At 34.7% G+C, this 13,401-nt stretch overlaps 1 protein-coding gene across 1 annotated transcript in view; it reads right to left on the bottom strand.

The window, feature by feature from the left end:
• The window catches only part of CACNA2D1 (calcium channel, voltage-dependent, alpha 2/delta subunit 1), a 560,165-nt gene that overhangs the window by 93,501 nt on the left and 453,263 nt on the right, over positions 1–13,401 (bottom strand). The window contains exon 12 of the mRNA XM_006834341.1: positions 12,146–12,250. Coding sequence (XP_006834404.1) covers positions 12,146–12,250 — 105 coding nt within the window. The remainder of the gene's footprint in view (positions 1–12,145; positions 12,251–13,401) is intronic.

Here is a 13,401-nt window from a genome sequence, read left to right as displayed (position 1 = left end):
TTGGCATTGAGTCTATAAAAATAATGGGCAGGGCTGAATATTTTAGTAGAAAATTTTGTCCTATTTTCCATAATTCACAAATATTCCACAATCCAGAGCATTTGAATAATCCATATGTAATTTTATAGCATTGTAAAATAAAAGTGTCCAAATACACCTTTCACACTTATTTTATAAAGCTCAATGATATGAAAGGTTCTTGTAATCTGCAGTATTCTAACAATTTAGTTTAATCCATCTTGGCCTGTTTGGACTCTGAGGTGCATGTCCGTTAGGGTTAAGTCTGACCAAGACTGGTGTGCAAGTGATGGTTGTCCTACCCTCACAGATGCCCAGAGGTAGAAGAGAAACATACCAGCCAAGTGTGTTTCAGTTGATCATTTAACCTTGACTTAGTCACTTGGTAGCTGTATGACTTACTGCAAGTTATTTAATTTCTTTAATTTTAATTTCAAAAAATGGAGATAATTATAATAATAATTTAATCATATAGCTAGTCATAAGTGAATTAATACATGTAAAGCACTTATTTGGAGAATTATAATTCAATAGATACTAGTAACAGTAATGAAAATAATTATAATGTTGACTATGGTATTATCTTCATGGCCAAACTATTAATATTTCCATTAATTTAAAAAAGAACTCAAAATAACATTCTGGTGAGCATCCTGGCTCTTTCTTATACATGGAACTGAACTCTAAATAAAAGAGGCCAAACGTAGGAAAACTGTTGCTCCATGCAGGGGATTACCATCATTGAGATGAAACAAAGAATAACATTTGTTGAATGTAAAACTGATGATCTCTGTAAACCTTCACAAAATTCACAATTAAAAGTTTAAAAACATGAAAAGATGCAAATGTTGTCTAAATGCCACTGTGAGAGACATGCATACGAGATTTCCTAGAGTCTAACAAAGCAATAGTTAAAATAATATTTGTTGAATTTGCTCAAGTAAATAACGTGAAATAACTTTAAAAAATAGCAACAAAGTGAAGTAGTCACAAAGGTTTTACATACATGAAGCTAAAGAACCAAGCTGCCATTTCTGTCATATGTTTTACTTGAATGTTAACAGATACATGCCTTTGGATTATGTTGGCACTCTGAATTTAGTAATAGGAACCAAAATGTCTCACCCTCACATTACCAGATAATAAGAGAGTATTTTGGATTTCCTTTCTTGCAGCATGCATTTGCAGAAGCTGATGAAGGAAGATAAAGGCACACTGAATTTCCATGCAATGTATAGTTTTGCAAACAAGAGTACTAACAGCTGAGAGTCCAGAAAATAAACCATAGGTGATTTATTTCAGATGTTCTCTTTGGGTAATTTCAAACACTTCACTGACATTAATAATGAAAATACTCATCTGTGTGATAGATAAGCTGATTTAGGTGAAGGTAAAAGTAATATCAATACAATCGTTTGTTGTACAAATTTAACTCATCCCCACTTTTTCATACTAAATTAAGACTTTATATAATGAAATCAAATTATTATAGCAATAGTGGATGGACCATATGTATTAAATTCACTTCATATTCGAAATGTACAAAAACATTGTTTGTAATTGGTGGTGGTGGTGTAGCGTGGAGTTGGTTCCGACTGATTGTGACCCCGTATAGAGTTTCAGAGGTTGTGAATATTTATGGGAGCAGAAAGCCTCATCTTTCCCCTGCGTAATAGCTGGTAGTTTTGAAATGCTGACCTTCAGGTTAGCAGTCCGATTCATAACCACTACCAGAGATCAAAAGAAGAAGAGAAAGCTGTTCAGTTTTTTTTAACAGTTATAAAATTTCCTATAGTGTATTGTAGGGCTCCAGGTGTGGCACTGTAGAATCACAGCATTGGACTACGAACCACAAGGTTGACCATTCAAACCCACCAGCCCCTCCTTAGAAACCCTATACAGGGTCGCTATGAGTCTGAAGTGACTTGACAGCACCTAACAGCAAATTATAGAAGAAAGGAGCCTTGTGGTGCTGTAGGATAAAAACTGGGCTGCTAACTGTTAAAATCCATCTGCTGTTACAACCATTAGCAATTAAAATCTATTAGGGAAAAAGATGAGGTTATCTGTGTCTGTAAAATGTAGTCTCGGAAACTTACAGAGGTGCTATAAATTGGAATCTACTTCATGGCAATGGGTTTATTTTTTTTGGGTTTATTATAGGAATAAGGACCTTGGTGGCACAATGAATTAAGCATTGGACTCTAACCAAACCAAAAGGTCATTGGTTCAAACCCATCAGCTGCTCTACGGGAGAAAGATGAAGCAGTCTACCACTGTAAAGATTTACAGACACAGGGGTTCTATTCTGTCTATAGGGTAGTTATGAATGGGAATCAACTCAATGGCAGTGTTTGCTTTAAAAAAAAAAAAAATTATTAAAGGAATACATTCATTACATGTTTAGTGATGTGTTCAACAACCATGTATGGAGCATCTAAATGGCCATCGAGCAATGTGTTAGACTTTTAGGATTCAACAGTAGGCTTTAAAATGAACACAAACCCAACTTTATTAAGTCTAAATAGACAAAGAGGCTCAAGGGAAAAAAGTGAGCAAATACACGATTAATATCATTTTTTAAATGGTATTTCAGCAGGAATCAAACAAAAAGGGTGCTGAGAATCGTGAAGAAAATGTCTTGAGCAAGGCCATAATGTTAGAAAGGCTAAGCAGAGAAGACCACTCTACAAAGGGACACTGTAAACAAAGTCCGTAATCTGAGAAGTTCATGATGGCGAATTTTTGGAATAATGTTTTAAGTATACAATGGTGGTGGTGGTGGTTATGTGCCGTGGAGTCAGTTTCGACTCACAGCAGAAAACCTCATCATTCTCCCGCGGAACATCTGACAGTTTCAAACTACTGACCTTGAGGTTCACAGCCCAATTCATAACTACTACGCTACCAGAGCTCTTTAAGTATGCAATGAGCAGTCTCAATTTTAGGTGGCATGACTCTACCTAGAGATTATTTCAAGTGCATTTTCTGCACTCTAAATTTAATATCATGTTTTGTACTCTGTGTAAAAATTAACCTCATGTTTCATCGCTGTTTTACATATTAAAATAAGGACTCTGCAAAATCTTATGAAAACAACATTATTCAAACAAAAAAAAAACATATTTGATAAGGTTTTCCTTAGTTTTGAGAATTAATTTCAACATTGCTTTTATTCTAATTGAAACAAACATAAAGAATGCTACTGGAAACAAGGACATACACACACAGTATGTGTTTTAAACAGATTATATTCCTATTGACAAGGACCCATGTCATATAGTAGCTATGACTTCCATATATACAGTATCTCCAGCATAAACAATATATTTGGTTTTTATGAACAAAGGCATCATTGCTGTTCTAAAAGTGAAAATCTTTGATCACCTTTTGAAAATGCCACAAGACCTGAAATAAAACTTTTTATGAGTTGTGCATTACTTAAATTGCTTTGAAATTTTATAAAGATGAATGTAATAGAACTATTCACTATATTTGAAGATTCCTTCCAAAGATACATGCTTGATTGATAGAAATGACAGACAGAAAGACAGTATGAAAAGCAACAAATTATTTTCTCTGCCATCTGTTGAAATTTTAATTGACAATTTTCACTCCAACTATATAAAAGCATGCATAGCCCGTCATTTGTGACTGGTTCTATATTTTTTACAGGCTCTATGTGGATTCTTTCTCTATATTTTGGATGTGATAGCAAAGCAAAAAAGACTTTGTCAATCATTTCAAAAAGAATTTAAAAAACAAATTTATTGTTAGGTATTTATAGTGTTTTTCCTATGTATTCTTTACCTTGAAAGTTCTTCCACATCAATCATATGCTTTTTATCCCCATTTGTTCGTCTAACTCAATGTACTTGTTATTTTGAAAAATTCATTTTATTGATTTTGAATGACCTTTTTTAAAAAAGAATTCTGAGAATTAGGCTAGGAATCAGAGAACTATTTCCAAGCTGGCTAGACAACTTTGTGTGTATTGCTAACCAATGCCTATGTTATTCTATAGGAAATCAAATTTCTTTAATTTTTCTGGCCCTGGGAATAATCTTTCAACTCTATATCTGGTTTTACTTTCCTTTATTCATTTGTTTGGACTCTATGCTAGAGTTCATTTTAGTTTTGGCACCATTTTTAAGACAGTCTCCTACACAGGGGTGAACCCTAAGGAATAGAATTGCTGCAGGTAAGGATTAGAAAGTGAATCTATTTTAATTTGGAACAGCTGTGTGAGGAAATGAACATGGATTCAATTTTGAAGCTATAACCTATCTATAATCAGGTACATTAATTCCCAAGAGTAATACATTTCACAAAAGAACCCAAACATTTTGTTCTAACTCTTAAACCTCTTGGCTTCATTAAATTGGGCTGTATCTCTGCAGCCTCATTTATCAGCTCTCCGGATGTACCTCATCATACCTACCTGGGTTGCTCTGAATAATTTCTGATGTCATCTGGATGAAAAATGAATGGAAATGAAGTACCCAGCAGCCACATTAATAGCAAGCAAAAGGCATGGGGGGAAAGCATTACTCCACAAGTAGTTTTAAGTTTTATTTTTGAAAAAAGCTCACAAAGTGTTTTTATGACTTAGTAATTTTGATATTTGTAAACTACAAGTGAACTTATTTTTTTAAAGATACATGTATGTTAGGCAAATCAAATGCATGTCTGATTTCAAATAAAGTATCAAATTTTTAAGAATACAGTCACTTTACTAAAGTGGTCATTTTTCATTGATATACATTGGCTATTTGAATGATAATGTTTTGTGTAAGTAGTGAACTTTTAAGTTGATAAATTCATTATGTGACTAATACTAATTTTCTATGTATGGAAAGTCTGTCATATACATTCAGAATAAGTGTTGGGAAACAATGCTATATGACCACTTTATATATGTTTGCCACCAGAGGCATTTGCTACCCATAGGCACTTTAATATAAAGTAGAAGATATAAGGTAAGGTAGAGGGGGAAGGTTAGAAAAGATTCTTAAATCCATTCACATGCATTTAAAACCATATCTACAATTTTAGAGATTGTTAAAAATATCTACTGCACATGTGGTATATAGCACAGTGGGCTAATGCATCAGACTGCAAAGTCTTTTGAACTGCAAGGTCTGTGGTTCAAGCTCACCACCTGCTCTGTGGAAACCCTATATAGGGTCGCTATTAGTTGGAATCAACTCGACAGCACTTAACAACAACATACACATTATTTATATGATATATATGCTGTTGTTGTTGTTAAGTGCCATCGAGTCAATTCTGACCCATAGTGACCCTGTATAGGGTTTTCGAGGAGCAACTGGTGGATTTGAACTACTGATCTGTGGTTCACAGGCCACACAAGAATATGAGGGGGCTTTTAAAAGTTTTTGAAAATGGAATTTAAAAAATAGTGGAATTTTTCCATGATCATTTTTTGAAAATTTTTATTGTGAACTGAGTGGAGGTTAACAGAGCAGATCATAGTATGTTCTTGGCTTAAACAACTACGTAAATATTGTTATCTTAAAACAATGCCAATACCCTGAAAGTATTTTTGGATAAACGTGGTTGTCTGTTATCATCTGTCTTATTATCAGTGAACTGAACATGTAAATACTAACAGACGGTTGTTTTGTTTGTTTGTTTAAGCAAGGTACAGAAAATGTGGGAAATCACAGAGCTTGAAAGTCCACTGCATATAAAATGAGGGACAACTGATTCCAGAACTTAAGATAACTAGCTATCCAATACACAGACCTGTGTTCTGTATCTTTCTCAACTCCACCTTATTCTGTGATATCTATCAGACAGCCTTTCTCTATTTTGCAGCTATAAGCTTTCCTTAACCATCTGTTCACTCACCTTTCCTGTATTAAGAGACAAGCTCCTCTACCTTAAAACAAATACATATGCACACACTTGCACATGTATGTATGTATATGTAAACACCAGAGCAACAAGTTCAAAAACTTGTTCCTATTTTAGATGAAAATAAGATTTATTGAACTGTCACAGAAACTGTATGCTAATGACTTAATTTTCAAAAGTGTCTTTGTTTTCATTAATAAAGTGTTGTTGTTAAGTGCCATCACATCAATTCCTACTCATGGTTACCCTGTGTATAGTTTCCAAGGCTTTAAATCTTCAAGGAAGCAGAAAGCCTCATCTTTTTCCTGCAGAGGAGCTGATGGGCTTGAACCGCGACCTCGTGGTTCACAGTCCAGTGTTTATCCTTAAAAAAGGAAGCCCTGGTGGTGCTGTGGTAATGTGCTTGGCTGCTAACCAGAAGGTCAGCGGTTTGAATCCACCATCTGCTCTGCAGTAGAAAGATGTAGCAGTCTGCTTTCATAAAGATTTAAAGCTTTGGAAACCCTACATGGCGTTTCACTCTGTCTTAAAGGGTTAATATTAGCTGGAATTGACTCGATGGCAGAAGGCTTGGTTTGATCTGGCTTTTAAAATGTGTGTATCCTTAAAGCAGGACAGTCAAAGCTCAACAAACAGCAAGGTTGCTGAAGTAGATTCATTAGATTTAAAAAAGAGAATATGATTTCATCATTTTTAATGTTAATCATGGTACAAAATCCAATCTTTGTTTTAGAAACTGAATTGCTTTAAAAGGTGACTAGGAAGAAAACAGAATATCAAGACAATAGTATGCAAATTGAACATACATTTTTAGGACATAACTGTGGAATTATGTGGTGCTGTAGGATAATGCACTAGACCGCAAGATTGATTTGAACCACACGGTTGGTGGTTCAAGCTCACCAGCTGCTCCTCAGAAACCATATACAGGGTTTCTATGAGTTAGAACTGACTCAGTGGCATTTAACAACAACAACCAAAGAAAAATATGCTTTAGACCAAAGTTCAGTCAATTGAACATTTTGCAAAAATAGAGGTAGAAACACAACTGATTTCCTTATTGCTGAAAAATAAGCAAAAATAATAATAATAATAAAGAAAGAGAGAAGGAAGAAGAAAGAACCAGTAATCTGACCAGGAAACATGTTAAACCTAGATCTTAAAGAAATCTAAGAATATAGTTACTGGCATTATTGCACATAAAATTTTATTATTTTAATTAAATTTGTTTAGAAAGCTCTACACACTTTTTAAAAAATCAAGACTGGTTCTATTTTAGATGGTCAAATTCATTGCCAAATTTATTTAGTAATGTTTCCTTTTTGAAGAAAAGTACACAGTAATGAACAAAATTCCTAGTAATTGGTTTAGATGATGTCATCATAAAGGAAAATAAAACTTCCTGAAATGTATTCCTATCAAAAAAACAGCACAAGTAGGAACTTGTACTTATATACTTTTATCAAGAAAAATAAAATATATGTAATTTATCATTGAATATATGGTGCCAAGAACTTTGCCCAGTGATCAGAATAAGAATAACTCAGTATATTTTTAGAAAAATGTATTTTATTACACTAATACAGTAGAATTTTGTTTATTATATTTGAGATCTTCAAAACATAGTAATATTAGATTACTTAGAATATGTGAACAACTAGAATATCCCTTTCACCCAGTTATGTTTTATAATTATGAATTTACCCTGTAACAGAACTCATGTTTCCAACTTTTGTTAGATATTTTGAATTTATTTTATTGTCATGTACTAAGAATTATCTATGAGTCCGTGATCCTCGCTTAGTTCAAAGTGAAACAATACACAGGCCAGGTTTGGAAGGATTTGTAACCCAGAGACGGGCCACATTCGCTATTCCTTGGGTAAAAGCTCATGTAGGTAGGGCTGTGTACAGTGTGCTCTGTGGTATCTGAAACCAAGCAGCTCAATAAGTCTGGGAGTCTGGAATGGCATCCAGGAGGTGTTGATGGCCCCGACCTTTGAGTGATGAATAGCAGTTACTATAGAATGTAAGTAGATTCTATGTTACATTCATGCATTTTTGCATTAATTAATATTTTTCTCAGGCTTCTTTAAGAGAAATACTTAGCTGAGCATAAGTCAAAATTTATCTGTATTCTGACTGTAGGATTTATTTTAATCAACTTTTAGAAAAGACAAATACATCATTTTTTTTACATAATCTCCTTCTTTGCTTTTTAGTACACTTTGTCCATCTGTCAACACGCTTTCATATTCCCTTGTTAAGAAACGTTTTTGGCTGAGCTGCAAGCCACGAATGCACTGCTGCCTTCACTTCATCAACAGAGGTGAATCTTAGTCCTCAAAATGCTGCTTTCAGGGGAACAAACAGGTGAAAATCCAATGAAGCATGATCAGGACTATAGGGAGGATGCTTTAGCACTTCAAATGAAGTTTTTGCAGAGTGTCGACAGTGTGGGTATAAATGTGTGTGGGTGTGCTTGGTCATGCAAGATCCCAATGACTCTGGCTAAGTTGTCCTCTGTGGTTGATCCAAGGTTTAGGCTTCAGCTTTACAGTGAGCACCTCCCTGTAAATGAGCACTATTGATTGCTGAATCCTTGTCCTGATAGTGTTTCAATAGTGGCCCTTGAGAATCTCAAAAAACTGTGAGCATCAATTTTCCAGCTGATGGTTGACTTTTCAATGTTTCGTTGGTGGGTGATTAAGACTGTTTCCATTCCATACTTTGCAATTACTGTCAGGATCAAAGCGATGAATTCACGTCTTGTCACCAGTTCCTTTTTAAGAAACTTTTTTACCTTCATTTGAGCATCGGTTCAAATTTTGTTTGCAGATGTCTAAATGCTTCTATTTAAGCTCTTCTGTGAGTTGTTTTGGTACTCATCTCATAAAAACTTTTCGAAACCCAAGTCTGACATGGATTATTTTATAGGCAAAGCCATGCTGATTTGCAAATGATTTGCCACATAATCCACTGTCACTTGTCTACTGGACAGAATCATTTCACATTCACGCTCAATTTTTTCATCAAGGCATTTTAATGTAACCAAAGTGCAGATAATTTTTGACTCACCCTTGTAGAATGATGTTATAATCATTTGAAAGTACTCTCAATCTGTTAACAATTCATACCAGTTATCAACATTTTAAAAAGGAGTGGCTATTTTGTACCATAAAATTACCAGGTAATTTTATGGCAGCAAAAACAACTTAACGCATTGCCTTAAACGTATGCCACACACAATATTCAAAGATAATTAAGCATTCAAAAGATGTGGAATGATTTTAAATTATATGCAGTAAGAGATTTTTAATCCTCTGTCAAATTTCAAATAGCATATAAGCTAAAAGTACCTGAGCGCTTCAAAGATTGTCAAAACTGTTCCCTATTATTCACAATATTTTCAAACATATTAACTTATTTTCAAACATATTAACTTATATTTTTTTCTTTTTAAAAAAATACATCTGTAAAGATATATAAAACAACTCATCAGAGCTAGTGATGTGCTTTACCTCGCTAAACAATGAAAAATTCAATCAAAAGCAAAACAAAGTAACAATTGTGAGGATGGCACAGGCCTGGGCATTGTTTCATTCTGTTATTCAAATGGTCACTATGAGTTCAAACTGCTAGTCAGTTTCTCAACAACAACAACAACAGTATTCTCTACAGCAGATGAATGTAACATTTATATTACAATTACTGAAGTACGAAAAAGCATATTTACTCCATTGTTACTTTTAATACACTTTAGGTTTATAGAATAATTGTGCAGAAAGCACAGAGAGTCTACTCACAAACCTCCCCTTTCTGCAGACTACTTCTCTTATTATTAACACTGTGCAGTGAATTACTTCATTCTGTGGGTTAATGAGTCAGACTGCAAAGTCGTTTGAACTACAAGGTTGGTGGTTCAAGCTCACCAGTTGCTCCTTGGAAACCCTATACAGGGTTGCTATGGGTCCGAACTGACTCGATGGCACTTAACAACAACACTCCTCTACCTGTAGTCTTTGTAACTGCCACCAAGCAATGTTTTTGGCCTGCTGAGTCTGGGTAAGAAAAAGTGGGAGAAGATGCTGACAGGATATGATCTAATTCTGATTGTTAACAAAGTTAGTTGTGATTGTAAAAATTGTAATAACTCTGGCATGGGTGTAAAATGAGCCATCTCAGAAGAAGAAGGGGAACTTTCATTACCATAAAAGTTGAAGAGCCAGCAGTGGACAGGTCCTTTTGACCCAGAGATCCCTGCGCATTGAACATACTCAACCCAGGGAATGAAAGATGTGAAACCAGAACAGTGCAGAGGAGTAGCAGCAGCAGAACCAACAGTCAGAGAACGAGACAGAACAATGGGCAGCCCAGCTACGGCACAAATAAAACGGACTGACTTTAGGCAGGAGGCTTGCTTAGAGAGTGGGGTGGTCCCAGGCACTTAATTGGGAAAGCTAGGTTTGCCTGACCCATGGATCTAGAGCCAGGCTGAGTGAGGCTTATGGTAGAATGGTGTTCCCTATAAACTCTTATCAATAATCCTAAATGACTTTTATAACATTGCCCAGGCAGAGCGCAACCTGCCTATGGGCATGGCTGAGGAGAAACTGTTCTGACTGGAAGAGCCATGCCTTGAACATTTTCTGATCCTGCTTTGTAACCTGTTAACTACTCTAAAAAATCTCATAACTATGTGCCTGAATTCTGTGTAGCCATTCCAATGAATTATGAACCCAGATGAATAGAAAATGTTGTGTAAGGGATGGTTGTTGCTAATTATTTATTTTATTTATTTACTTATTTATTTTTGCAATTAACATTTTGCATACAATAAGCACTGGACTTTGAACCATAGGTCTGCGAGTTGAAGTCTCCCATTCGCTCCTGGGTGAAAGGTAAAGTTTTCTGCTTGTGTGAAGATTTAAAGCCTCAGGAGACCTGACTCCACAGTACTAAATGACAACAACAATTAGTTAGTTTCTTAACTATTTTGTGAACCCTTAACATTTTAGGGAACTCCAGTTGGGAATCATTGTCCCCTCATAAAATGCAGAGTCAATCAGGAAGATGGAACAAGTTGATGGTAGGACTGCCATAAAGATACAGTATTGATGGAAGCTGATATTCTCCACACTTGAAGCCACAGAATCAGCTATGTGGTTGAACTTTCAAAACAGTTAGGTCCCTCTATGCTACTGTCCTCTTACAGCAAAAACAAACTTTGAAACAATATATAGGTAGTCCCTGACTTACCATGGGCTTCATTCTAATGACTGTCGTGCATCGGTTCTTGTATAAGCCAAATACCTTGATTTTTTTTTAAAGAAAATTTCATTATCATTGCCTTTTATTATTACTGTCATTATAAATCTGACTTCATTTGCCTATGTAGTTAGAAACATTACCTATAAACTTACAGATTTTAACATTCCATGTAGTCTATATTACTAGCAATCTGATTAAAAGACAAAACAAGACCCAAATGTTCTTACTGTTGTTTGTTGTAATTTATTTGAATACATTTCAAGTTAGGGACCAGCTACATACAAAATAAATTTTAAAAAATGACCTTAGCAACTTTCATGACTTATTCAAATAACATATATTTTTTTATGTTTTGCCCATAAGTGTTTGTCTTAAATCTTTTTTTGAACAGAATCTGTTTTTAAATAAGGACACAGTTTCTTTGTTGTTTTAAATTGATTTATTTGCAACTCTGTAGGTAACTATCACAAAACCTTAATAATTAAATGATATGGTGAATCTGTCTTAGACCACCTTGTTGTTGTCAAGTGTCGTCGAATAGATTCCGACACACAGCAACCCTGTATCAGGTTTCCGAGGAGCAGCTGGTGAGCTTGAACCAACGACCTTGCAGTTCAAACAGCTTTGCAGTCTGGCGCATTAACCCACAGCGCCACACCAGGACTCCTTACATTGTTTCTATTTTTCCTTTTTTTGGGTTTCTCTTTACCTATAAAGTTGTCTTATCTAGAATCTAGGAATAAGGATCAAATAAGGTCTGTATTTCTAGATTATTTTATGAATGTATTAGTCACAATATACTTGGAGTCTCATAAAACGAAGTCAGTTATTAGTTTATAATCTACAAACCCTATGACTTTTTAATCAGCTCTGTAGTAGTTTTAATCATGAATCCTTCCGCACTCTTTCCCCAACTACTTCCTCAATAACTCCTAGATGAAAATTAAAATTTAAATACTGTATAACGTTATACTCACTTTTTTCTCTTTGTTATATTTGGAAAATATCTCCTGGGCTTTCTCTTCTCCACCATCCGTGAATAACATAATGATTTTATTACAGTTGGCTCTAGAAACATTATACTGTTAAAAACAAAAAAAAAAACAACCCAATAAAATGCATATTCATAATAAAAGAGGTGCTATCAAGTCATATAAAAAGAGCATGAACACGTTTCAAGTAATGAGTGAGCAATCTGCTCAGCAAATGTATTTTAGGAACTGGTTTCTGGACCTGTATTTTAAATTGCAAACTCCCTCCCAGACTTTATATATATATATACACATAGCAGTTTCATTCTGCCTCTTGCGGGAGAAAGATGAGTCTGTTTTCTCCCATAAAGATTTAAAGTAAATCTTGGAAACCTTATCTAGGGTCCCTATGAGTTGGAAAGACTTAATAGCAGAGGGTTTTTTTGGAGGGGGCATATGGGTTGTATAGTATATATTTTCTTTATTTGGTTTTTGTTGGCTCCTCCCAATGGAACATAAGTGCCATGAGAACACTAGGTTTTGTCTTTTTTATTCAGTGCTATTTCCCTGCCCAGAAGACTACTTTAGCACATAATTACTCAACAGTTAAAATAAACAGTCTGTAAATTAAGAAATGATAATTTTGCCAATTCCATGCCCCTATTATTGTCAATTTCATGACCCTATACAGGGTTGCTATGGGTCGGAATCGACTCGACAGCACTTAACACAACAATGACATTATTTTACTGAAGAAATAAAAATAATATTCATAAAATGTGCACATATTTTCAAATGTATAGTTAATCCATTTCTTCATCTTTTATCTCCTTTTTCCACTTACATTATTCACTTGGCATTCTTGAAATTGCAAAGTCCTGTGGATCCCCTAATACACAAAACTACTATCTTTGCAAATGCTGATACATAGTTTTAGAATATACTTCTATTTCCTCTCAAACTGATACAGACATATATGCAAATATTTTAGTTCTTTAATGCACAGTTCTAATGGCAAATTCTTAAACTTTTTCCAGGTCACCAAAGTATTTAGACAAGGGAAAACAATACATTAGTACCACAGGGAAACTAAAATGAACAAATACAGAGGGCCGGACTATAAAACTTAAGGCATGATATTAAAATTTCTGTTTTTCTTCTGTTGTGCAATGTATTTGCAAAAGTGCTGAGAATAAAAGATCACACCAATTTATGACTGTTCAGCTTCATTGTCAATGTCACCTGCCGCCCAGTGCTGTCCA

Source organism: Chrysochloris asiatica, unplaced genomic scaffold, assembly GCF_000296735.1.
Source record: "Chrysochloris asiatica unplaced genomic scaffold, ChrAsi1.0 scaffold00010, whole genome shotgun sequence".
NCBI classification, from domain to species: Eukaryota; Metazoa; Chordata; class Mammalia; order Afrosoricida; family Chrysochloridae; genus Chrysochloris; species Chrysochloris asiatica.
This window is presented reverse-complemented; position numbering and strand designations above follow the sequence as displayed.